The following is a 24,709-nucleotide window of genomic DNA, read 5'->3' as shown; positions in this document are numbered from 1 at the left end:
CTAGACAGCAAATGTCACGCATGATTTTGAGAGATGTGAAGATGAATCTAGAGTGTTCAATTAGTGGGTCCTCGATCCGGTGGCAAATTCTGTGTCATTAAATTTTTCACTTTTTTTCTGGGTAGGTCATATTCGTTGGCTTCCCTCCGTTATATAGTGCCAGACAAGAACTTCTCTGTGTATATTCATTAATGCTTCTCAGCAAATTTGTAAGACTACTAATGGCCGTTCTGCAGATCGTAGGCGTGGTAATTGCAGGAATAGTAGGATGTTTATGGCTGGCTATGCTGTGGGCAGGCCAATTACACAGGCCTAAACGTGCTCCACCTGGAAGTTTTGGATTGCCCATCATTGGTGAAACACACCAATTTGTTATAGATGGAAGATCCAAATCTCCCCAGGTTTATGCAGACAAAAGAAAGGCTAAGTACGTTTCTCAACTCTGGTATATATGAATGTTTTTGAAGTATATGAATCTTATAAGAATGTTTTGGGTGTACATATATATTGAACATTTGTATAAAATGGGTTGTTGCAGGTATGGGCAGCCTGTTTATACTACACATCACATGGGGTATCCCACAGTGATGTCCATAGATCCAGAAGTTAATAAATTCATATTGCAGAATGAAGGCAAATATTTTGTGAGCAACTACCCAAGGTCGTTGAGAAATCTGTTTGGTGAAGGGGCCATTGCCTGCACTTCTGGTGACCTGCACAAGAGGATTCATAATGTGGTTTTGAGCTTCATTAACACTACCAAACTCAAGGAGTTTGTCATGGCCGACGTTGAGTATGTTATCAAGACAGCCTTGAGAAACTGGGAGGGGCGAACTGTGCATGTTGAAGAAGAGTGCAAAACGGTTGGATTTTGGATTTTGGATTTGATTTGTGTTTGCAAGCTTTTTCATTACAATTACTATCATAGCTTTCTACTTAGAATTGATTTCTTACGTATAAAACCTATTGCAGATGGCCTTCAACATCATTCACTATTACATAGAGAGGGGTTTTAAGACAATTTTTGAGACAATTTTTGAGTGAATTGTCTTAATTAGAGACAAAATAAAACTTATCTATCGTCTTAAATATTGTCTCTAAACGAATGTCTTAAATTATTGTCTTAAAAAATTGTCTTTATAAAGACAATAAAAAACATCAGTATTATTGTCTCTTAAAAGACAATTGTATTTTTGTCTCTATAGAGACTATAGCTATAATATAAAACAATATTGTCTCTATTTAATCTCACCTATTGTCTTTCTTAAGACGATAAAAATATTCTTATTAGAGAAGCAGGTGCTCTTCCATTTGAGCTAACACCCTTTAAAGAATAATTTTATCATTCAGAATTTTGGGTATCAAAACACGCTTTGGTTTAATAGTGAACCACCATCCTCCTGCTTGTAAAGGAGATGCTCTTCCATTTGAGCTAGCACCCTTTAAAGAATAATTTTATCATTCAGAATTTTGGGTCTCAAAACAACCTTTGGTTTAGTAGTGAGTTTTAAGTCTAAATAATGCTTGAGAACATGTGACCATTTTGCAATCCATTTTGTGTTTTTGTATTAAACAACTTTTTGTTGCCTTGAAAATAAAATAATTGTGTTTCTTAGACAAAACCTTAGAATATCTATCTAGCTCTATGCAACACAAAGAGAATGAACAAAAAAATTGAATGATACATTTATGTTTGTGAATTTGCAACTACATGGTCTAATTCTAATCCTCAGTGTGAACCTGTTCAATGCAAAATAGGCGTAAATCAATAGTCTACAAATTCAAATAGCCCTCTTGCTCACTAAATTTCATCAAAACACTTAAAATGGATTCTAAAACCAACTCTTTCCAATCTTGGAAGTAATTTATAGCATGATATTGATACAAATGAATATCCAAATAAAAAAATGTTAAATTTCTGAAATTTTAAATTACCAACCTCCAGATTTATGTTTGAGCTAAACTATAGTAACTTTGGTGACAATATATCTTAACCCTGATGTCAAAATTTTGTCCTTCACAATCATGTCTTCCCTTTCACCTCCTTTCAGCTGCCCTCCCAAGGGTTTCTTATGTCCAATCATGAGATATAGGTTTAGTTAACTTGATGAGTATATATGTAGAATAGTTTTTCTATCAAAAAAAGTTCTTCTTCATTATATATTGAAAGAAACCATTAGATGTTATGTATTCAAAAGTAGTATTAGAGGCACATACCAAAATCCCAAGATTATTTTTGATAAAAGAAGCAACTTATACTATAAAAATAAAATGTTCATATGTAATGTCCCCTACTAGGTCTAGCTTTGTTTTCCCCATAATTAATCCATCTCAACATACTTATGACTTAAACTAAATTGATTAGGAGACAAACTATCTTAAATATCGCATTTTCCAACTTCTTAGATACCAATAGTCATAACAGAGAAACATAGTCTTCTTTCTAATATTGAATTAATCATTCAATTTGGTTTATAATCTTATATTTACTTGTTCATTCAAAGAAAAATCACAGTAGAACATACAGAAATTACTTTTTTCAGATTATACATATGCAGCAGAAACAAGATTTATTCAATTGCAACTTAGATGGTTTATAACATTTTTTTTTTTCCTTTAATAACCATAGTTGGTAGCACAGGGAATGATCCGGTTAGCCCATCCATCCCACTCTAGATCCAAAGGCAGTCATTATGCCCCTTTGGCTTACTATTAGTGGTGTGGGTCTTTTCCCCGCAATTCATTCCTTGTCTCACCCTAAAATTATTAAACCAAGGAAGTTTCAGGTTGTAGAGGGGCTTATTAATTGCCAGTCCCAGGCCCAGTAGCAGTCATATGCCCTACTGGCCTACTGATCTTACATGGATCAGTAGGTGGACAACTGAGACAAGCTTATCCTCCTCTCCCAACCACTCTGCCTTCCTGGGATTTTTAGCAAATTAGTGAATAGATTCATTGTTATTGACATAATATTCTACAGTAAGTTTTAGTTTCTGATTTGTAAAATAATCTGTCAGTATTACAACAGAACGTTTTATCCAAATTTTATATAATTTTATGGTTATTATACCTGGTGAACAGAAAATGTACTCATTAAGGAATTCACTTATGCCATTAGTGGTTTAACTTTATTAGTAATCTAGTTATGAATATCATAATATATCAGACGTACTATGAAAGACTACCAATTCCTTAGCATAACATTATTCATACTTTATTACTATTGTAACTGCTTATACGTATCAGATTGTGACTGTTTGTAATCATAAATACACATATGACATTAAGTTTAATTAATTGATATGCACAGCTCTATCGAATCATATAAATAGTTACAGTTTAATGTATTATGCAAGTTGAATGGTGGATATTTACGGGTGGATTCCAGAACACATGAATCTGAAATTGATGCAAATTACCGTTGTATGTTATAACCATGAATCTAAATACTGTGCACGTTACAAGTCAGCCTGAAACGTTCAAACTAATCAGCATATTTTTTGAGTATACGTCATACAGTAAGTTACTGAAAACTATATAGTAGATTTGTTACAGTTATAATTAGCTGTGTGAAATGGTTTAACATTTGTGACATACTGAAGTGATTTCTATCATACTTTAGATACACGTATTACTCTTTGCAATATCTTACCAACAATTATTACCATTCCTTTAGGAGATGAAGACATACCTGAAACGTCTTCTTTCTGAATTTCTTTGGTTGTTTTATACCCCTATCGTGTTAGTCAGGGTGTAGATGTGGACTGAGGCAACAACAGTGGTGTCAGAGTCCTTCCTTTCTCTGGTAATCCCTTATCCTTAATACTTTGTTTTCTTCTCCACCAACGTAATGCCCTTTGGCAAGAGACACACCCTTTCACCATTAGCACCTTTTGAAAGAGTGCAACTCTTCATTATTTCTGCCCTTTGGAAGGGACATAATCTTTTATAATCAGATCTGCACTTCTCATTTTTCAAATTCTCCCCCCATCAAATGAGTTTCTCTTCTCCCTTTTATATCTCATGTTTGAGGAAGTCACAACTTATCATATCATGCCTTTTGACTTTTCATTAACTTTAATCAAATTTTAATTATATTTAATTACATTCTTTTATATTTTAATATTAATTTTAATATTTATTCTTTTGTATTTTAATTTTATTATTATTTATTATTAAATTATATTTCAAAGTGGAACATTACAATCCACCCTTCCCAAATTTGCTTGTCCTCAAGCAATGTAAATTTTAATTTTCTCAAACTAAGTCATCCACCAATATGAATAAAAAACATATACCATACACATGGAAAACACGAATCATACAAATGGATATATGCAAACACAAAACATACACGTGAATACACGTATTGTTAGATTTCTTCTTATTAACTAGAATGGTTAATTGATTCATCTTTACCCTACAGGATGGCAAGATCATTGCTCTGATACCATTTGTAATGTCCCCTACTAGGTCTAGCTTTGTTTTCCCCATAATTAATCCATCTCAACATACTTATGACTTAAACTAAATTGATTAGGAGACAAACTATCTTAAATATTGCATTTTCCAACTTCTTAGATACTGATAGTCATAATAGAGAAACATAGTCTTCTTTCTAATATTGAATTAATAATTCAATTTGGTTTATAATCTTATATTTACTTGTTCATTCAAAGAAAAATCACAGTAGAACATATAGAAATTACTTTTTTCAGATTATACATATGCAGCGGAAACAAGATTTATTCAATTGCAACTTAGATGGTTTATAACATTTTTTTTTTCCTTTAATAACCATAGTTGGTAGCACAAGGAATGATCCGGTTAGCACATCCATCCCACTCTGGATCCAAAGGCAGTCATTATGCCCCTTTGGCTTACTATTAGTGGTGTGGGTCTTATCCCCGCAATTCATTCCTTGTCTCACCCTAAAATTATTAAACCAAGGAAGTTTCAGATTGTAGAGGGGCTTATTAATTGCCAATCCCAGGCCCAGTAGCAGTCATATGCCCTACTGGCCTACTGATCTTACATGGATCAGTAGGTGGACAACTGAGACAGGCTTATCCTCCTCTCCCAACCACTCTGCCTTCCTGGGATTTTTAGCAAATTAGTGAATAGATTCATTGTTATTGACATAATATTCTACAATAAGTTTTAGTTTCTGATTTGTAAAATAATCTGTCAGTATTACAGCAGAACGTTTTATCCAAATTTTATATAATTTTATGGTTATTATACCTGGTGAACAGAAAATGTACTCATTAAGGAATTCACTTATGTCATTAGTGGTTTAACTTTATTAGTAATCTAGTTATGTATATCATAATATATCAGACGTACTGTGAAAGACTGCCAATTCCTTAGCATAACATTATTCATACTTTATTACTATTGTAACTGCTTATACGTATCAGATTGTGACTGTTTGTAATCATAAATACACATATGACATTAAGTTTAATTAATTGATATGCACAGCTCTATCGAATCATATAAATAGTTACAGTTTAATGTATTGTGCAAGTTGAATGGTGGATATTTACGAGTGGATTCCAGAACACATGAATCTAGAATTGATGCAAACTACCGTTGTATGTTATAACCATGAATCTAAATACTGTGTACGTTACAAGTCAACCTGAAACGTTCAAACTAATCAGCATATTTTCTGAGTATGTGTCATACAGTAAGTTACTGAAAACTATATAATAGATTTGTTACAGTTATAATTAGCTGTGTGAAATGGTTTAACATTCGTGACATACTGAAGTGATTTCTATCATACTTTAGATACACGTATTACTCTTTGCAATATCTTAGCAACAATTATTACCATTCCTTTAGGAGATGAAGACATACCTGAAACGTCTTCTTTCTGAATTTCTTTCGTTGTTTTATACCCCTATCGTGTTAGTCAGGGTGTAGATGTGGACTAAGGCAGCAACAGTGGTGTCAGAGTCCTTTCTTTCTCCGATAATCCCTTATCCTTAATACTTTGTTTTCTTCTCCACCAACGTAATGTCCTTTGGCAAGAAACACACCCTTTCACCATTAGCACCTTTTGAAAGAGTGCAACTCTTCATTATTTCTGCCCTTTGGAAGGGACATAATCTTTTATAATCAGATCTGCACTTCTCATTTTTCAAATTCTCCCCCCATCAAATGAGTTTCTCTTCTCCCTTTTATGTCTCATGTTTAAGGAAGTCACAACTTATCATTTCATGCCTTTTGACTTTTCATTAACTTTAATCAGATTTTAATTATATTTAATTATATTCTTTTATATTTTAATATTAATTTTAATATTTATTCTTTTGTATTTTAATTTTATTATTATTTATTATTAAATTATATTTCAAAGTGGGACATTACATGTAATGTCCCCTACTAGGTCTAGATTTGTTTTCCCCATAATTAATCCATCTCAACATACTTATGACTTAAACTAAATTGATTAGGAGACAAACTATCTTAAATATCACATTTTCCAACTTCTTAGATACCGATAGTCATAACAGAGAAACATAGTCTTCTTTCTAATATTGAATTAATAATTCAATTTGGTTTATAATCTTATATTTACTTGTTCATTCAAAGAAAAATCACAGTAGAACATACAGAAATTACTTTTTTCAGATTATACATATGCAGCGGAAACAAGATTTATTCAATTGCAACTTAGATGGTTTATAACATTTTTTTTTTCCTTTAATAACCATAGTTGGTAGCACAGGGAATGATCCAGTTAGCCCATCCATCCCACTCTGGATCCAAAGGCAGTCATTATGCCCCTTTGGCTTACTATTAGTGGTGTGGGTCTTTTCTCCGCAATTCATTCCTTGTCTCACCCTAAAATTATTAAACCAAGGAAGTTTCAGATTGTAGAGGGGCTTATTAATTGCCAGTCCCAGGCCCAGTAGCAATCATATGCCCTACTGGCCTACTGATCTTACATGGATCAGTAGGTGGACAACTGAGACAGGCTTATCCTCCTCTCCCAACCACTCTGCCTTCCTGGGATTTTTAGCAAATTAGTGAATAGATTCATTGTTATTGACATAATATTCTACAGTAAGTTTTAGTTTCTGATTTTGTAAAATAATCTGTCAGTATTACAATAGAACGTTTTATCCAAATTTTATATATTTTTATGGTTATTATACCTGGTGAACAGAAAATGTACTCATTAAGGAATTCACTTATGCCATTAGTGGTTTAACTTTATTAGTAATCTAGTTATGTATATCATAATATATCAAACGTACTGTGAAAGATTGCCAATTCCTTAGCATAACATTATTCAGACTTTATTACTATTGTAACTGCTTATACGTATCAGATTGTGACTGTTTGTAATCATAAATACACATATGACATTAAGTTTAATTAATTGATAAGCACAGCTCTATCAAATCATATAAATAGTTACAGTTTAATGTATTATGCAAGTTGAATGGTGGATATTTACGGGTGGATTCCAGAACACATGAATCTGGAATTGATGCAAATTACCGTTGTATGTTATAACCATGAATCTAAATACTGTGGACGTTACAAGTCAGCCTGAAACGTTAAAACTAATCATCATATTTTCTGAGTATGTGTCATACAGTAAGTTACTGAAAACTATATAGTAGATTTGTTACAGTTATAATTAGCTGTGTGAAATGGTTTAACATTCGTGACATACTGAAGTGATTTCTATCATACTTTAGATACACGTATTACTCTTTGCAATATCTTAGCAACAATTATTACCATTCCTTTAGGAGATGAAGACATACCTGAAACATCTTCAATCTGAATTTCTTTGGTTGTTTTATACCCCTATTGTGATAGTCAAGGTGTAGATGTGGACTGAGGCAGCAACAGTGGTGTTAGAGTCCTTCCTTTCTCCGGTAACCCCTTATCCTTAATACTTTGTTTTCTTCTCCACCAACGTAATGCCCTTTGGCAAGAGACACACCCTTTCACCATTAGCACCTTTTGAAAGAGTGCAACTCTTCATTATTTCTGCCCTTTGGAAGGGACATAATCTTTTATAATCAGATCTGCACTTCTCATTTTTCAAATTCTCCCCCCATCAAATGAGTTTCTCTTCTCCCTTTTATATCTCATGTTTGAGTAAGTCACAACTTATCATTTCATGCCTTTTGACTTTTCATTAACTTTAATCAAATTTTAATTATATTTAATTATATTCTTTTATATTTTAATATTTATTCTTTTGTATTTTTATTTTATTATTATTTATTATTAAATTATATTTCAAAGTGGGACATTACATCCTAGAAAATAGAACTCTAGCTCTAAGAACAAAGAGAATGACAAAGGGCACAAGATACTCAAAATGAAAATAACTTGATTGTGATATTGCTCTCTAATTAGGAAAATACCTTTTAAGACTCAAGAATACAATAGATGCAAGAGAGTCAAATTTAAAGTTGTTCATCTATAGTCAACCCAGTTTGCAACCTCATGTTCCAGCAATTTATTGTCTAGCTCTCTAAAGTCGCCCTCAGAATTGCACTGCCCTGAACAGTAACAAGACCATTGTGAAAACTCCTCCATTTTATCTCCATAGATTTCCCTGGTTAGACAACAAAATTTCTGAAAAAAGAATTTTCTTTTTGAAATTCCTATGAAATAATTTTCTGGTTCAATGATTCTCCAAATGGCATTTTGATTTTACTAAAACATAGCATTTATAATGTTTAAAGCATAATTTAGTAATTTTAGAAATTTAAAAATTATGTAGTACACAAAATAATGAGTACCTCTTGTTAATCCTCCAGGTTAATTTACCACTAAAAATATGATGTAATTCTGCATGAGGAGAATAAGACCAGAAATTTGTCTGGCTATGTTGCAATTATCCAAGGCTCTAAAACAACCAAGCAAATTATTAGTCTATTATTTGATAGATTCCCAAATAACACAAAACCATCCATTTTAGTGTTTTTTTAATTAATACATTAAGACAGGGATCATAAATATAAAAATTATCAGTAAATTACAATGCAACAAATCATCGTAAATAACTTGCTATATTACATACAAGAGTAATTTATGATAGCTAAGGAGCAAATTTTGGTTAAAATAATTAGCGTGGAGGGATGGTCATCAATGAAAATGAAGGACAACTTGTTTCCTCATTTAAGGGTTCCAATCCAAAGGCAAATAGAGGTCATAGTGGTAGAGACAATGTGGGCTATGATGCATAAAAGGGGAAGGATCACAAATGATAGTCATATGGATGTGAAAGAAAGTTAATGGACAGCCATGAACCCATATCTACAGGTCACAGTGGTAGAGACAATGTGGGCTATGATGCATACAAAGGTAAGGATCACAAACGATAGTCATATGGATGGGAAAGAAAGTTAATGGACAGCTATGAACCCATATCTACCTTGTCGAGAATACAACACCATTGAGGATGACAGTTGACAGTGGAAAAATAAAGACTAATAAAGGGTATAGTAGTGATGCTTCACTATGTATTAGGCCCATGAGATAGTCAAAATGCGAGGTATGATAGAATTTCAAAACAGTCCATGAACATCATACAAGGGTAACATTCTAACACAAAGGCTATAGTGATAAGACTAATTATCTTGTGATAACATTTATGAACAACAACATAAGGTTGGAGATCATTATTCTAGGTGACAACTTCATGTTGGATGAATCGAAGACATCACTATTATGAGGAACAAAGAGGATAATACTGTCATGAACAAAACATTGAGAACCAAATGACAGTTACAAGGGCCTAATAGCAGCAGTGAGTACAATGCCATGATAGAGCAAAAGGAAAAATAGGTCTTGAGAGCAGAAATACAAATATCTCTTGTTTTGATAGCACCACACAAAATAAAGAAGCCAAAATGCAAAGAATGCATTCAAGGGTTTTGTTGGCAACACTTGAGAATTAACAATCATTAAGGACAACAAATACATAGCACAGAGGTCCTAAATGAAGGGTATGTGAAAGAAAACAAGGTTGGCTTAATCACTGACATAGTTGCAAAATGAGGATTCATCACAATGATGTGCATGTGTTCAATAGTAATAGCTCAAATATAATGAATAGGGCAGTCCTATGGATATAATACAAAGACTGTAAGCATGCATAAAAGAAGACTCCAGGCCTAAAAAGTCCTATACAAACCCTATGACAATCACACATTGGGGAAAATAGAAAATAACAAGTTTGTAATAAAGGAAGAATTCATGAGAGTTGAAAATGTACGAGTCATGATGCATAATATTTTTTATTAGACTCTTATGGCATTTTGGTTCATTGACTTCACTGAAAACATAGTTGGGACGATCCTATTTTTCGGGGTCATATGGGCACATTTTAAAAAACTATTTCTATCCAAAGTAGCCATTAAAATATAGTTTCTAACCCAATTTGAATTTTTCAATTTGTATAGTAAACGAAAAAGATGTGGCCAAAATACCCACTAGGTATCACCCAAGAAACTTAGGGACAAGATACGAACAAAGTCAATTTTTGGATGACCAAATTGTTGAATCTCTAAAACCTGTTGCTAAGGCATATTCTCCTATGAATCTAGTTTATAACACAATTTGAATCACCCAATTTTGATATCATATGAGAAATTTATGCCCAAAATACTAACTGCCTATCGTAAATTTACACTGCTAAAACTCACATTTCCCGGTTTTTCATTGGCAAATTATACCAATCAATTCTTCTTTTCTTAAAAAAATGTTTCTATTGGAGATAAAAAAATTAAAAATTGAATCTAATTTTATCTCCAATTGGAATTAAACCATCCATCATCAAACGAAAAAGATGTGGACAAAGTACCCACTAGGTGTCACACAAGAAACTCAAGGACATAGTAAGAACAGAGTTAGGGCAGTAAATTTTTGGATGACCAAATTGTTGAATCTCTAAAACCTGTTTATAAGGAATATTCCCCTATGAACCTAGTTTACAAAACAATTTGAATCACTCAATTCCAATATCGTATGAGAAAGTTATGCCCAAAATACTGACTACTTATCCTAAATCTGCACTGCTAAAACTCACATTTTCAGGTGGTTCATTGGCACATTCTACCAATCAATTCTTCTTTTCTTCAAAACCTGTTTCTATTGGAGATACAATATTTAATATACTTTTATCTCCAATTGGAATCATGTAAATCCATCATCAAACGAAAAAGTTAATACTAAAAATTTTGACTATTTGTCTAGGTGAGAATTTGAAAACTACAGCGAATGCCAAGGACAAAGATCAAAATAGCCACAAATATAGCAGTGGAAATGCAGTCTCAAAGGGATAGGATGGTTGTCCCAAGCATTCAATGTTGCAGCAAACAATCTCTTTAGTGGTTGTGAGGTGTCACATAGTGAAAAGAGTAGTGTGCAAACAATAGAATGAAGCCCTGGATAGAATTTAGAGACAAATCAACACAAAAGTATCTCATGAGTCTCAAAGCTATATCATGCCATACTATTATAAAAGAAAAAATGATTATTCATGCTCCATATTGTGTCCTATGTGTCATAATGTGTTGATTCAATTCTACAATGCATGCACATTTTTCTTGTAGGATGTAGTATGGTGTGTGTCTATCTATGAAGTTGGTATTCTGCATCAAATAAAATAGAAATTCACTAAGAAAAGATACATATGAATATTGACAATATACCAAGATTAAATTACTGTTATCTATAGAGAAAAGAAAAAGGATGGTGAAATTTACTTGATCTACAGTTATCAACAATGATGGTTCTGCATTTATTTCACCATTGTTAAAAGTTGCAAGCTTTGACATAATAGCCTCTGCCTGTGGAAGAACCATTGCATCAATATGAGACTGATAAATAAAAGGCATGAAAACTAATAAATAGTATTTTGATCCAAACAAAAACCCCCTGGTTACATTCCACTTTTGGCAAGATTTGGTAGAAAAATAAAATAGCAAGAAAAATTAAACCCGAAAATTGTCTATTAAATAATGTTCACATGCCACAACTTAAGGAAAATTAGACCAACTGCAGTAGAGAGTATCATAGGGTTGAAGTATAATAAACTTAAAGGTATTTCCATTACAATAAATACCAAATGTGGCTCATCACATTGGTTTGAATGCTTGATAAAAAAATGTTCTTGGGTTGTCTACTTTACACTGTAATAATGTTGTTAGTATTAGATTTTATGGTAGTTGATTGGAAGCCACCACACCAAGTGTCATTGTGTGTCTCTCGCGTGTGGCAACAACAACAATATTTTATTGTTTAAGAGAATCCCTGTCTTTGTCGTCTATATCTTGTTTTTTGTGTATTCAAGGTTGAAACATGGTATTTGTTTGAGTTGGAAGGCAAAGCTCACAATGTTTCTATCTCTAGGTATTAGGATGAGTAAGAGATCATGCAAAGACTCGGCTTATAGAAGCACAATCTCAAACAACCACTTAAGGTATACTTTTCAAGTAGTTGATGTTGCTATGTTAGGCTTTATCAAAAATGTGTTCAGTGTATATAGCCAATCAAATACAAGGGAACAGCACACAAGCACATCCATGTTTTTTAATATTGTGCAAATTCGATTATGTGATGTGTTTGGTCATTAGTTAGGCGATTCAGGAATGTTTGTCTGTAGGTGACTAACTCATATTGCAAAAAAATAATTGAACACAATATTTTATTAAATAACTGAAAGATCATTATAAAGAGGTTCCTCTCCTTATATACAGAGGGGAAAGTAAAACCATAAAAACAGATAAAGATGACAACTCACCCAATACTAAAAATAAAAACTAAAAAAAAACACTTGCCACAAAAGTGGCTTTATTACAATTTTAAGAAATGGATGAAAAGGATACAGAAGGCGAGAATTACATTTTTAAGAAATGCATGAAAAGGATACAAAAGGTGACAAACTTTTAGAAATGGAAATTGGGTTAAAAAGGCCTCTTCTTAGAAAACGAGGAGCTGGTATTGGATTGATTCCAAATTCTAGTTCACAGATGGCCCTTGTGTTCAAATAATTTTTATGCATTATCTGTAACTGAGTGTAACATCAAACGTAAGTTCCTTTGCATTTTATCAAGAAGAGAAATCCAGTGGGCAATACACTAAATTGTAGAATTCATCATGATCTAGATCCAAGGAGCAATTCAGAAGCAAGTACACTAAATTGTCAAATTCAATAGGTCTAGGTCTTAGGAGCAATCCACGAGGCAATATACTAACTTGTAGAGTTCAATATGTTTGGAGTCTAAGCCAAGTTACTTACACTCAACGTGTTATAAGCTCATGCCAAGTTTTATATATATATATATATATATATACACCTCATTTGCAGAACTCAAATGTGCTATGGGCATATGTCAAGTTACAAATACACTTCTTAAAACAACTTGTCATTTACAGTACCATTGGATCCATCCTTGTTTCCAGATTGTTCTTGGAATTTGTAATCATGGGCATCTCTGAGGTATCAGTGTAGAACGTAAATTGATGGTTGTCAAGAAGTTTTATAACTGTAAGTACAAGCATTTTTTGAAAAGAAAAGGAATGATACCTGACAATTTTTTTTTGCATTTCTTTGCAAGTGGCGAAGTGCTCAGATTCTTTGGAGGATCTTTTTCACAACTGTGGTGGTTGCTATAGTTCTATGAGCATTCATTGATAATTGTGGAAGTGAAAACTGTGGAAGTTTTAGAGGTGGAGGACTAATAATGTTTGATGTGAGTTTAGTGACTATAAAATATAGACCTATTGATCTACTTCTAATATTGATACCGGGGATCGTTGGAGGAGTAGCCAAAGCAGTATATAACTACCTTCTTGAGCATACTCTGAGAATATATGCCTTAATCAATCAGTAAATTCTCTCTAGGGAAAAAGTATACTTTGTATTAGATTGTGGCTAATACAATAAAAATTTGTATGTTCCCCTGTTGTTCATTATTTTCTGTGACATCTTTTTCCTTGGATTAGCATTGGGTATGCATCTGCTTTAGTCTCCTCAAAAAAAAATGATTTCCGATGTTTGAGAGTATGCCTCCAAGGGATTCTTCACTCTTTTAGGAGGAAAATAATCAAAAGTGCAAGCTTCATCATTTTGTTCAGCATAAACCAAAGAGAGCTGGATGGAGATACTAATGAGTGACACTGCTGTAATTCTCCAAGACCTTTTGCTTGCCCCCATGAAATGATTTTCCTTCTCTAATGGTTCTGGACTCATCTTGCATAAATAATTGAATCCCATGTGAGGCATTTCAAGATCAAAACACTTCAAACCTTCACCTTGAGGGCTCTTTCTCCTCAGCAAAAACTGAATCAGGTCCTGGAAGTCACTTTCACATGGTTTGACTTTATTTTGTTATGCTTGAAGGGCTGATAAAAATTCAAAGACATAAGCGAAGGTATGCTTGAAGGGCTGATCAAAATTCAAAGACATAAGCGAAGCCAGAGGTCTGACATGCATGGCATGGCCAGAGTATTTGGAAGGGGAAGATGGGGACCCACATGTATACCAAACAACCCAATACATAGAATGGTTCTTGGCAGGCTTCTTGAGGTCACCACCATCATTCTTAAGGTATGGAAAACGTGTGAGCATGATCACCATGGATGGATCTACAACTATCGGAGCCTCGAAAAATTAAAATGCTTTTATTCTTGATGACCAAAGTTTGTGTGAAGCCCACCTGTGATGGACAGTAGGCCACTTGCATTTTGTGGATGGTATGAATGTTGTAATGCCTATTTTCCCTAGATCCCAGAACTGTTGCTGTGGAGGATTAAAGCATATACTATGTAGAAAATATCGTTAGTTATTGATATCATTAATGTGAATGCTTCAAATACAAAAATTTGAAGATCAAAATTTATTAAGAGTCACAAAAGAAAGTTCGATCAAAGATTTCTAAATCTATCAAATATGTCGCTATGCAAAAACCGATCATTGTGAACTTGTGAAAAAGGTTGTTAGTATTACTGTGTGAAGAGACCGTGGGTTTCAAACAAAGCCATCAAAAGGATTGAGAAAGATTGTAGATCAAAGAAACAGTAGTATCATAAGTTCTTAGTAGAAAGAAACCCTAAACTTACATGTAAATACCATTGACAGGTGTTCTCCGCTGAGACATGCATGCCCATCTCCCAAAATTGATAGGGCTCTTGAGATGTCCACGTCCCAGCATTAACAGGTCTCATGAACAGTTAGACAGAGTACATGCAAAATATGGAAGCGTGATAAAGACGCATGGTCCACCATGCAAATTGTGGAGGCACTGCTCTCACTTTGTAGCCCGTATTTGTCCACCAGCAACATTACCGTTAAAACTTGAAACCCTAAAGCTAATATGGAAAAAAAATGAAAAGAAAAGAAACCCAATGGTTTTTTCGGGGTTTTCAATTTATTTGTACTCCATAAGCAGTCTGACGAGATCTTAAGACTCCCCAAAAACAGTGCTGTTGAATACAAAGAGAACATATCATGGCAAAGATTGATGTCAGGCAAATTAAGCTGGCTAATTTCATCACTGTGAATGCATTCTTCACTACCAATATCTCTCACCTAATATTTGTTAACCCTACCAATATCTCTCGCCTAATATGTGTTAACCGAACCCTAGGGAAGGAAAAAATAAAATGAAATAAGCGAACTAAAAAACACAAATAGGGTAAGCATGCACAGAAGATGTGAAAGCATTCACAAGGCACATATTTCTGCTCTTACTATACCTCAAAAAAATGAATTACAGAGAAACAAATCCCAAAATTAACTCTCAAACAGGACAATGATTCAATAGAGGGCAGACTGATTCAATAGAGGGCGGACTGTAAATACATGTTGGTGCGTGAGTGCTAAATTGCACAGGACAACTCTCTGCAGGAATCCTCTATGTGATAATAGCATCGCTCTGTAACAGATGAACAATTAAAAAAGACATTCAAAAAATTCATTTCCCACCATTCCTCTATCCCTTCCCGCCTATTTAATTTTTAGTAGTGTAGCATGTTCATTACAATGAGTAGTATCCTTGATAGAGTGAGCAACATAAATGATATTTTGGTATTATAATAAGGCCAAGTATCCTATTAAATGTATCATGAATGCAGAATCAAGTGCAAAGACAAAAATGCACCTCATCGATAGTTTAGATCTTCTCCTGCATCTTTGCAGTAGTTTTACACTATATATTGCAGTAGTTTTACACTGTATTTTGCAGTAAATTCACACTATATGTTGTTCTGCAATCAACATTTTCAATAGGCTAGGCAATTTGGAAACAATATTTCTCAACTGACAACAGGTTCTGATTGAATAAGGAAAACAAATTGTAGTATGTGTATAGTTTAGATCCATTCACAAGTCTACAATATACTTCATACACTTAACGTCTAGGTTAAATAGGTATTCTCTAGGCAAAATAATACAATCTAATAATAAAATATCAGGTTTAAGTCCATTCCAGTATCTTTGAGTAAAGTCTTAATAAAATCCTACAGTCTAATATTATTATAATAAAATGTTGGCAAGACAGCATAAAAAATTAAAAAAATTGCACCATGTGAATGATTTAGTTTCATTCGTATATCTTTAGAGCATGTAGCATATGATTGATGCATTGGGTATTATACTAGTTACTTGGACAAAGCGTTCTAAGGGCAAATTCCTACAATTAACAGCAAAATACTGGTATAGCACCATTGGAGTAAAACTGAACAGATTCCTGAATAATGAATTTTAATAATATAATATCAGTATGACAACATCAAATAAGAAAAAAATTGCAATATATGCATAGTTGAGTTTCATTCCTACACCTTTGCAGTAAATCTGATCCATGAACTTATACAGTGATCTACATACTTAATATAGTGGGAATCAACAATTACAGTATGTAGTCTGAAGGCATATTTCTACAATCTAATAGCAGACAATTATATTCAGAACATTCCAGCATTGTTGGAGTAAGTCTACAAAAAATGCTTGCAATCTAATAAGTAAACATCACTGATATAGAATCAAGTAGTGGGAAAATGTGTCGATTGAACAGTTCAAATCCATATTCCTAAATATTTCAAATTATCTCTGATTTATGCTTGATGTGGTGTGCAACTCATACTTGTTGTAGATTAGAACAGATATTCAAGTGGCAGATTCCTACAATCTAATAGAAAAATATCAAATTTGCATCTTCTACTCCATGTCTGAATTATGTCAGTGTAGATACTTATAATCTTTAATAGTAATAACAAAATATCACTAAGCCAACATCACGTAGGTGGAGCATTATGAACAGTTTAGATCTATACTCACATCTTTAGAGTGAATCTGCTTGATACAGTGAGCAACATCCAAGATACTTCACTAGACTAGGTGTTTCTCAAGGGTACATACCAAAAATCTAATAACAAAACATTAGGGCTAGAACCATGTCTGGCATCTCAAAAGCTAATCTGCACAGTTTGTTACTATTGAACAACAAAACACATCACTTAGACAACATCAGACAGAGTGGAAAATATTCTAGGTGGTTCAGATCCAGAACCATATATTTGCAGTTAGTGTCTACCATTTGCTTGATACAGTGAGTTGTATCTATAATACATAAAGCATCAGTGTTAAACTATGTACTCCGAGGGAGGATTCTTGAATATAATAACAAATTTTGAGGTTCATATTTATCACAGCACGATTAGAATAAATCTGAGAAGATTCCTACAATCTAATAACAAAACATCACCAAGACAGTCCAATAGAGAGAAGGAAAACGACATGGACAGTCCATATCCATTCCCACACCATTTAAGCAAGTCTCTACCATACACATCATACAATAAGCAGTGAGCTTAATACTCTTGAGTATCAGCATTAAACTAGGGCAGATTCTTACTATCTAAGAAAGATATCAAGTTAAGGTCCATGTCGGTATATTTGAACTAAGCTTGCATCGTCTATTTGATACAGTAAACAGTATAATTTCTTTTACACCATGTCGTTAAAATTACTTTTACAGAGGATTGAAACGAAGGAGAGTTTTGAACGTACCTTTTCAATTGATAGCCACTAGATCGTCGGATCGAATTCCGAAAGAGTATCTCGTTGCACAACATAACCTATCCAAGTATTTTAATTTGCGAACAACAGAACCAAGGGGACAAGGATCGCCAAACCTAGAAGGGTTTTCCCGTCCAAGGGGTGGAGACGATGGGACAACATTTGAGCCAAGAGCAGAGCTCCCATCACCACAATCTGAAGAGTGTCGTGGCCGATGAGCAGGAGGCAACCCAACCACCGAAACACCAACCCCATGTGACGTAGCCTGCAAGTAACTCCCAGTGCCAACACTGATGGAAGAAGAGTCCAGAAAACATCGCAAGTTAGGGTTTGCTGACACGGCCACGATTCTTAAGCCCCTCTTTGGCAGAGCGCACTCTCACAGGAGATTCCCGACCGTCCCGCACCGAAAAAACCCCTGAGCGATCTAAATCGCCAACACCTATCAGAGTAAGAGCAGAGGAATTGGTAGCTTTGCAAAACATTTAGGAGCTTTAAGATTCAATTATACTGCAATATTACAATTTTCTCTTTAAAAAACGTCTTAAATCGTCCCAATTACAATCCCCTCTTACCTGTCGAAGGGCTTCTTTCTTCTACTAGAAGCCTTGTTTACAATATGTCATCGTTAGGGCAACTATGGTCTAAGAAGATCGAAAACATATTTGTGGAGCCACAAGAAGTAATTTTAAGGGGAAAGGTTGAGCATTTTGGGTATGTCCTGAAGCAAAAGGGCCCTTTTCAAATCGGAATTTGAATATGACAATGAATTCAAATAACCAATTACCAGCTATTACAACTCAGTCGTCCCTGCTCTTTCCCCACATTCATTGAAACAACATCTCTTTAGAGGGAATCTATCAAATGATCCATATAAATGATCTACAGGCACTAAGAGGACACGTTCACGTATTACAGAACCCTACCAAAGAAGATTTTTTTTAAAAATACACGAACTTGCCTGTGTCTTAGCTGGTGATAGTGAGCAGTAGAAGCCGATGAGGAAAATATGGGCAGATCAGTTTGCAAGATGTGGGCTATCCGACGAAGGGCCAAGATGGAAATTGTAGTAGCTATGCGCCCGGTGCCATGCATCCATTGAAAAACCCCTACACATAAAAAACCCTTACATTTTATCCTGTCAGTGAAGCGGATGGGCAAATACGGGCAAAGCCTAATTCTTCCTGCGTTGATAACTGCATGCCGCTGCCGCCGCGGGAGCAGGGAAGAGGGCAGATGATTGAGCGCCAAGAAAAGAGAGGGAAAAAAATGTTTCTATTGTCTTAGTTTGAGACAATTAAATAATTAAAAATAAATTTAAGACAAAATTAATATTTTTTCTTAAATTAACGTCTTAAATCCCCCGTTTGTGTAGTAGTGATTACAAAGTATCTTCAACATCATTACAAAGTATCTTATTATATTTATCACAATTTATTGCAGATGGCCTTCAACATCATTACAAAGTATCTTCTTGGGCTCAAGCCAGGGGAAGAGACCACATATCTAATGATGGAGTATCGAAAATTCATTGAAGGGATCATTTCCATACCAATCAAAATTCCTGGAACTTCCTATTATAGATCAATGAAAGTAAGAAGAAGCAGATGGTCTTATTTTCAAGCTTATAGTGTATGAAAAGTACATGTATATTGATCATAATTAGTTGTTTGATACTTTGCAGTGCAAGGAGAATTGTGTGACAGTTATGAAAAAAGAAAATATATGTATTATATTGATCACTAATTAATTGTTTGATACTTTGAAGTGCAAGGAGAATTGTGTGAACGTTATGAAAAAGATCATTGAGGAACGGAGAAGGAAGCCACAGTCAGAACAAAAGGATATTCTTGATGCCTTGTTGGCTGATAGTGATCAAAATGGAGAGAAGATTCCGGACTCCATCATCTACAACAATATAATGAATTTGTTTGGAGCAGGAGAAGAAACTTCTCCCATGGCCATGATGTGTGCTGTCAAATATATATATGAATGCCCAAAAGCTTTGGACCAGTTAAGGGTAATCAATATCTTTTCAATTTTTCCATTTTCATTTAATGTTCATAAATGTATTATGTATTTTTATTTTAATATTATTATGTTTTAATAGATAGACTATTGATGAATATTAACATACATAATTTAAAATGTAGGAAGAACACTATGCCATTAGAAAAATGAAAGCCTCGAGAGAATCTTTGACATGGAATGATTACACTAATTGCATGACTTTTACTCACCAGGTAAATTTGGTTTTAGATTTGATTATTTCATATTAATAATTTATATTGTTTAAGGATTAAAATAATAGTAAAGATAATGAAAATAAAGGTGGGAACCACTTGATAAAAAGACTAGAGTGGTTTGTAAATGATATTCCACTATACATCACAAAAGCATATAAGAGGAAAATGAAATACAACAAAATAAAAAAGGATTCGTTTCCATATTCTCTTCCAATACCTCTATCATTTTAAGTTTAAATTATAAAGTGTGTGAAGCAATCATCAAGAGGAGTGACTTAAGAAATGCATGTGTACTGGAATTCGATTTTTTGTCATAAATAAAGATTGCATTTATTGTCTCTTAAGAAATAAAAGGGACATTCCCTAGAGGTCATTATCAAATGAATGTCTCATAACCAAAGATTCAACTCAATCATTTATGTCTTCTCTCTTGATTATAAAAGGTATAGAATTTGGGTCAAAATATTGAATAGAATATTATTTATGTATCTTAGATATTAAACTCAACCCCATAGAAAAAGTGGAATCATTTTAAACCATCAAACAAAAACTTTTTAATTGATTTGTAAATGATGAAATTCAATACTTTTATCGATAGAATATTTTATGTTCAAAAAACTTCAAATAAAAAGAAGAAGAAAGATAATACTTTTGTTTCACTTATATACTCGTATGTATATACACATCTCTATATACATGCATATATTAAATATATATATATATAAAAATTATATATATATATATATATAGAGATAAAATAGTTGTTGGATATACAGGTTATTAATGAGACACTGCGCCTTGTAAATCCTGCTGCTGGTGTGAATAGAAAGGCCGTAAAGGATGTGGAGTTTAAAGGTAAGTAACTACACACATACCTAATTGTTTATTCATCTACACACATATGAATTTAAACAATTCTCAAGTGTTTGTGGTATGGGTTTTGACAGGATATTTTTTTCCAAAAGGGTGGCTTGTATTTCCCTACTTCAGAAATGTGCATCTGGATGAGGCAGTGTATCCAGACCCTCTCACATTCAACCCTTGGCGTTGGGAAGTATGTTAATTCCTCATCAATTTAGACAAATTAATAAAAAGAAAGAAAGAATGAATGAATTTTAACATCCACGAGACCAAGAATATAGAAAATCTAACTAATCTAATCCTTATCTTTACTGAATAAACTTCCACACTGAAATTGACTATATATATCTCTGGCAGAAAAAGATACCAAGTATGTACTATACACCTTTTGGAGGAGGCCCTCGAATATGTGCAGGCCAAGAATTAGCCAAGCTGGAAATCGCTATTTTTCTTCACTATTTAGTAACCCAGTTCACGTACAAATCAAACCCATTTCTTCATAATTATTATGATATTAGTATTCAAAATTATAGTGATAAGACTTATTCTTATTCTTTTGTGTGCAGATGGATCCACCATGATGATGAGATAATAAATTTCCCTGCTGTGAGTTTCAAGAACAAGTTACCCATAACTGTAAAAGCTCTGCAACGCTGAGAGACACCAGAAGTGGCCTACAACATCGTAATTTATAATAAGGCTACGTTTATGTCTAGGCAGATATATGTACTAGTAAGTACAACTGAAACTTAGAAAATTTTAGGAAGTTCAAATATATGTGTATATCACTTAAGGTAATAGTCCTGAAGAAATGCTCGAATGTGTGGAGATTAAGATTCATGATGCTTTCATGATGAATTGTTTTATTTAAATAAAAACAGTTCACCTTGTTTTATATAAATGTTCCTCTAAAATTACTTGGATTTTCACTGAAAATTCTATGTAATCATTAAGAAAGTAATCAAATAATGTGCTCGGTTGCTCTTATATATCTCTAGTTCTTAGGTTTTTCTCTTTTCATACCACTTTCTTTTAAGTGCTCAGGAATATTTCCAATCTTTTGTATTTGTTATTTTATTTATATATTTTTTTAGTTGTTATTCTTTTTTAAATGGTTTAAGGTCATTGTAATTTGGTTGTTGATACCGATTCAATTGATTTTGGAGTTATTGACAATGATACAATCAAGAAGTTTGTATTCAAATTTTATAAAGTAATGTTTCTAACTAGATTTTGATAATGTATTTTAATGGTTAGAATAATTTATATTGATAGAATATTTTGTCAAAATAATTCTTTTGAAAAGCATGTCTAAAAATTGGATGAATTTTGTTTGGGCTCTTCATGATATCTGATTAAAGGTTGTTTTTGTAAGAGTTGGTATAGAATGTTCTATATCATGTAAGATTGGTTGAAGATTATAGTCCCCCGAGATTTATGCCCTTTATGAAATCACAAAAGAGATCAGTTATGAAAGAATAATATTATTTTATCAAATAATGCAAATAATGGATTGATATAACATAATGAGATTACAAAGGGGACCCCTTGACTGTATAGGCCAAGGTGAATATAGGATTACATAATATTATGACATTGTTCTTAATCTTATGGCTTGAGATAACTAACATGATAAATATTAAATAACCTAGGAAAGAAGAAGTAAAACTATAAGATAAGATCACATGACAACTAAGATTGCTTGAAAGATTCCTAAGACTTATATGTTTACCCTAAGTAAATTTGAGTAACATGTGTGATTAGGATCTAGGTAGTGAACATGCTAGGTAAAATACCCCTTTCACACCAACACCCCCCCTTAAGTGCAACTTAGGAAAAATGTACATGAAAATGTAAACAATGCACTTGATGGGTCCTAACTACAAGGCCATGTTAAGTATCTTGTACAAATGTAATGTAATGCAATCTCTCACAAACAGAGAATAGGAGAAAACCTGGTGAGACAAAACTCCTCCCTGAAAAAGAGATGAAAACATAATACTCTCAATGAAGAATGAGATGGATAAAACCTCGTGTGAGGATAAATTACCCCTATAAGAGAGTAGAAGAAAGGAGACCATGCAACCCTCTTCAATGTAAAGTCTCCTATAATGATGGTCGATGCTCAACATTGATTGTTGAAGATGGTCCAATCTCACGAAACAATGTTCCTCCTCATAGACAAAAAAAAAATCAAGATGGTATACATGATGTCTTCTCATTCTTGAAAGGGAGATGATGAAAGATGGATGAAGTGTGATATCTCTAAATTTTTCTCATTTGTCTGCATATCAATGTCAAAATTTACCATCATCTAATCAAGTGCTCTAGGGCACACTATTGAAGATGACAATCCAAAATCTCTGACAAACTAATATAGAACATCATCAAAAGAGAAAGATACCTCCATTAAAGACAAAGGGACCTCCTCCAAATGTTGTTCAAAAGTATCTACATTCATCTCGCACTATGAGGAATGATCATGTAGAGAATGAACAACAAACTTAGAGTATTTTGTTAGAGCAACTGAAGAAGAAGAAGAATCTTCATCAAAGAGAATATAAATGTGATTAATGGTTTCTCCCAAATTTGAAATGTATGATTCCACAAAAAAATGTGCAATTTCTTTCAAGTGATCATCCCATGAAGTCATGTCTAAAAGACAATGTGAGTCTTGTTGAACTAAATCAAAAGAAGCCAAACCTATGGCAACACAAGCATCATCACATGCAATAGTAGACAAAAGAGATGGAATATTCGCACATGCATCTAGAACTTGAGAAGATGAAAGGATTCCAAGATTCAAATAATCATACTAAATATCCTCAAAATTGTCCACACTAGATGCCATAGTTTGTATATCAATTGAAGGAATAATAGGAGAAAAATATGAGAAGGTGTAGACTCGAGATTGGTGATCAACCTTCCCAACTACAATAATATCTTTATTATATGAATCTCATATTATGAAATAATTAGGTGTGAACTCCACACTCTTTTCTATTCCATCATGTGTGATTTGATAGATAGAAAGGATATTGGTTGACAATGATGGGACACAAAGAACATCATTGAATACTTTGTCATCCATGTCAATAGATCCTTTCCACAAACACAAGTATATGTGTTGTTAGTCATTAGGATGTTTGGTGATGAACAAGAATCAAATAAAAAGAACATAATCTATAATGCAACCATATGATGAGACTCGGCTCCAAAATCAAGTATCCACTTTTCTGACTTAGAATCTAGAATTGCAACAAGTGCAACCATATGAATGAGGTTATCTTCTTTGGAAATAATTTGGGTGTGTTCTATTTCTTCGATTTTAATTTTTCTCTTGATTTTATCCTTTGTATTCATTTTCCTAGTTCCCTCCCTTTTTTATTTTATGTAATATCTTAGTCTTTCTTAGTTTGTTTATTGCTTTCTCTAAATCTTTTTTCTTTATTTCTTTGTCTTTTTCTTTCTTTAATTTTTATGTTGCTTTTTTGTTTATTTTAATTTCCTTCTATATTAGTCTTTCACATTT

General features: G+C 33.3%; 1 protein-coding gene and 1 long non-coding RNA gene across 4 annotated transcripts; one reads left to right on the top strand and one right to left on the bottom strand.

Annotated features, from left to right (window-relative positions):
• Window positions 1-22,164, top strand: LOC131028956 (cytochrome P450 90D2). Of its 2 annotated transcripts, XM_057959340.2 has the most exons (9): window positions 9-427; window positions 539-863; window positions 19,514-19,663; window positions 19,839-20,090; window positions 20,224-20,313; window positions 21,093-21,171; window positions 21,264-21,370; window positions 21,535-21,653; window positions 21,744-22,164. In XM_057959340.2, the coding sequence occupies exons 1-9, from the start codon at window positions 192-194 to the stop codon at window positions 21,832-21,834; spliced, it is 1,449 nt and encodes a 482-aa protein (XP_057815323.2). In that variant the 5' UTR covers window positions 9-191; the 3' UTR covers window positions 21,835-22,164. The 2 variants fall into 2 exon arrangements, with proteins under 2 accessions (XP_057815324.2, XP_057815323.2); XM_057959341.2 differs by lacking the exon at window positions 19,514-19,663 and having other exon boundaries at window positions 1-427.
• On the bottom strand, window positions 8,358-19,025 carry LOC131028957 (uncharacterized). 2 transcript variants are annotated; one of them, XR_009102670.2, is made up of 5 exons: window positions 18,646-19,025; window positions 18,062-18,512; window positions 11,754-11,837; window positions 8,784-8,890; window positions 8,358-8,596 (listed from the first exon to the last, which is right to left on the bottom strand). It is a non-coding gene; the product is annotated as an uncharacterized LOC131028957 (long non-coding RNA). The 2 variants fall into 2 exon arrangements; XR_009102671.2 differs by having other exon boundaries at window positions 18,062-18,497.
• Window positions 22,165-24,709: the final 2,545 nt, after the last annotated feature.

The sequence above is a fragment of the Cryptomeria japonica genome, chromosome 7, assembly GCF_030272615.1.
Source record: "Cryptomeria japonica chromosome 7, Sugi_1.0, whole genome shotgun sequence".
NCBI lineage: Eukaryota > Viridiplantae > Streptophyta > Pinopsida > Cupressales > Cupressaceae > Cryptomeria > Cryptomeria japonica.
Note: the sequence above shows the minus strand (reverse complement) of the source record. Positions and strands in the feature narration are given on the sequence as shown.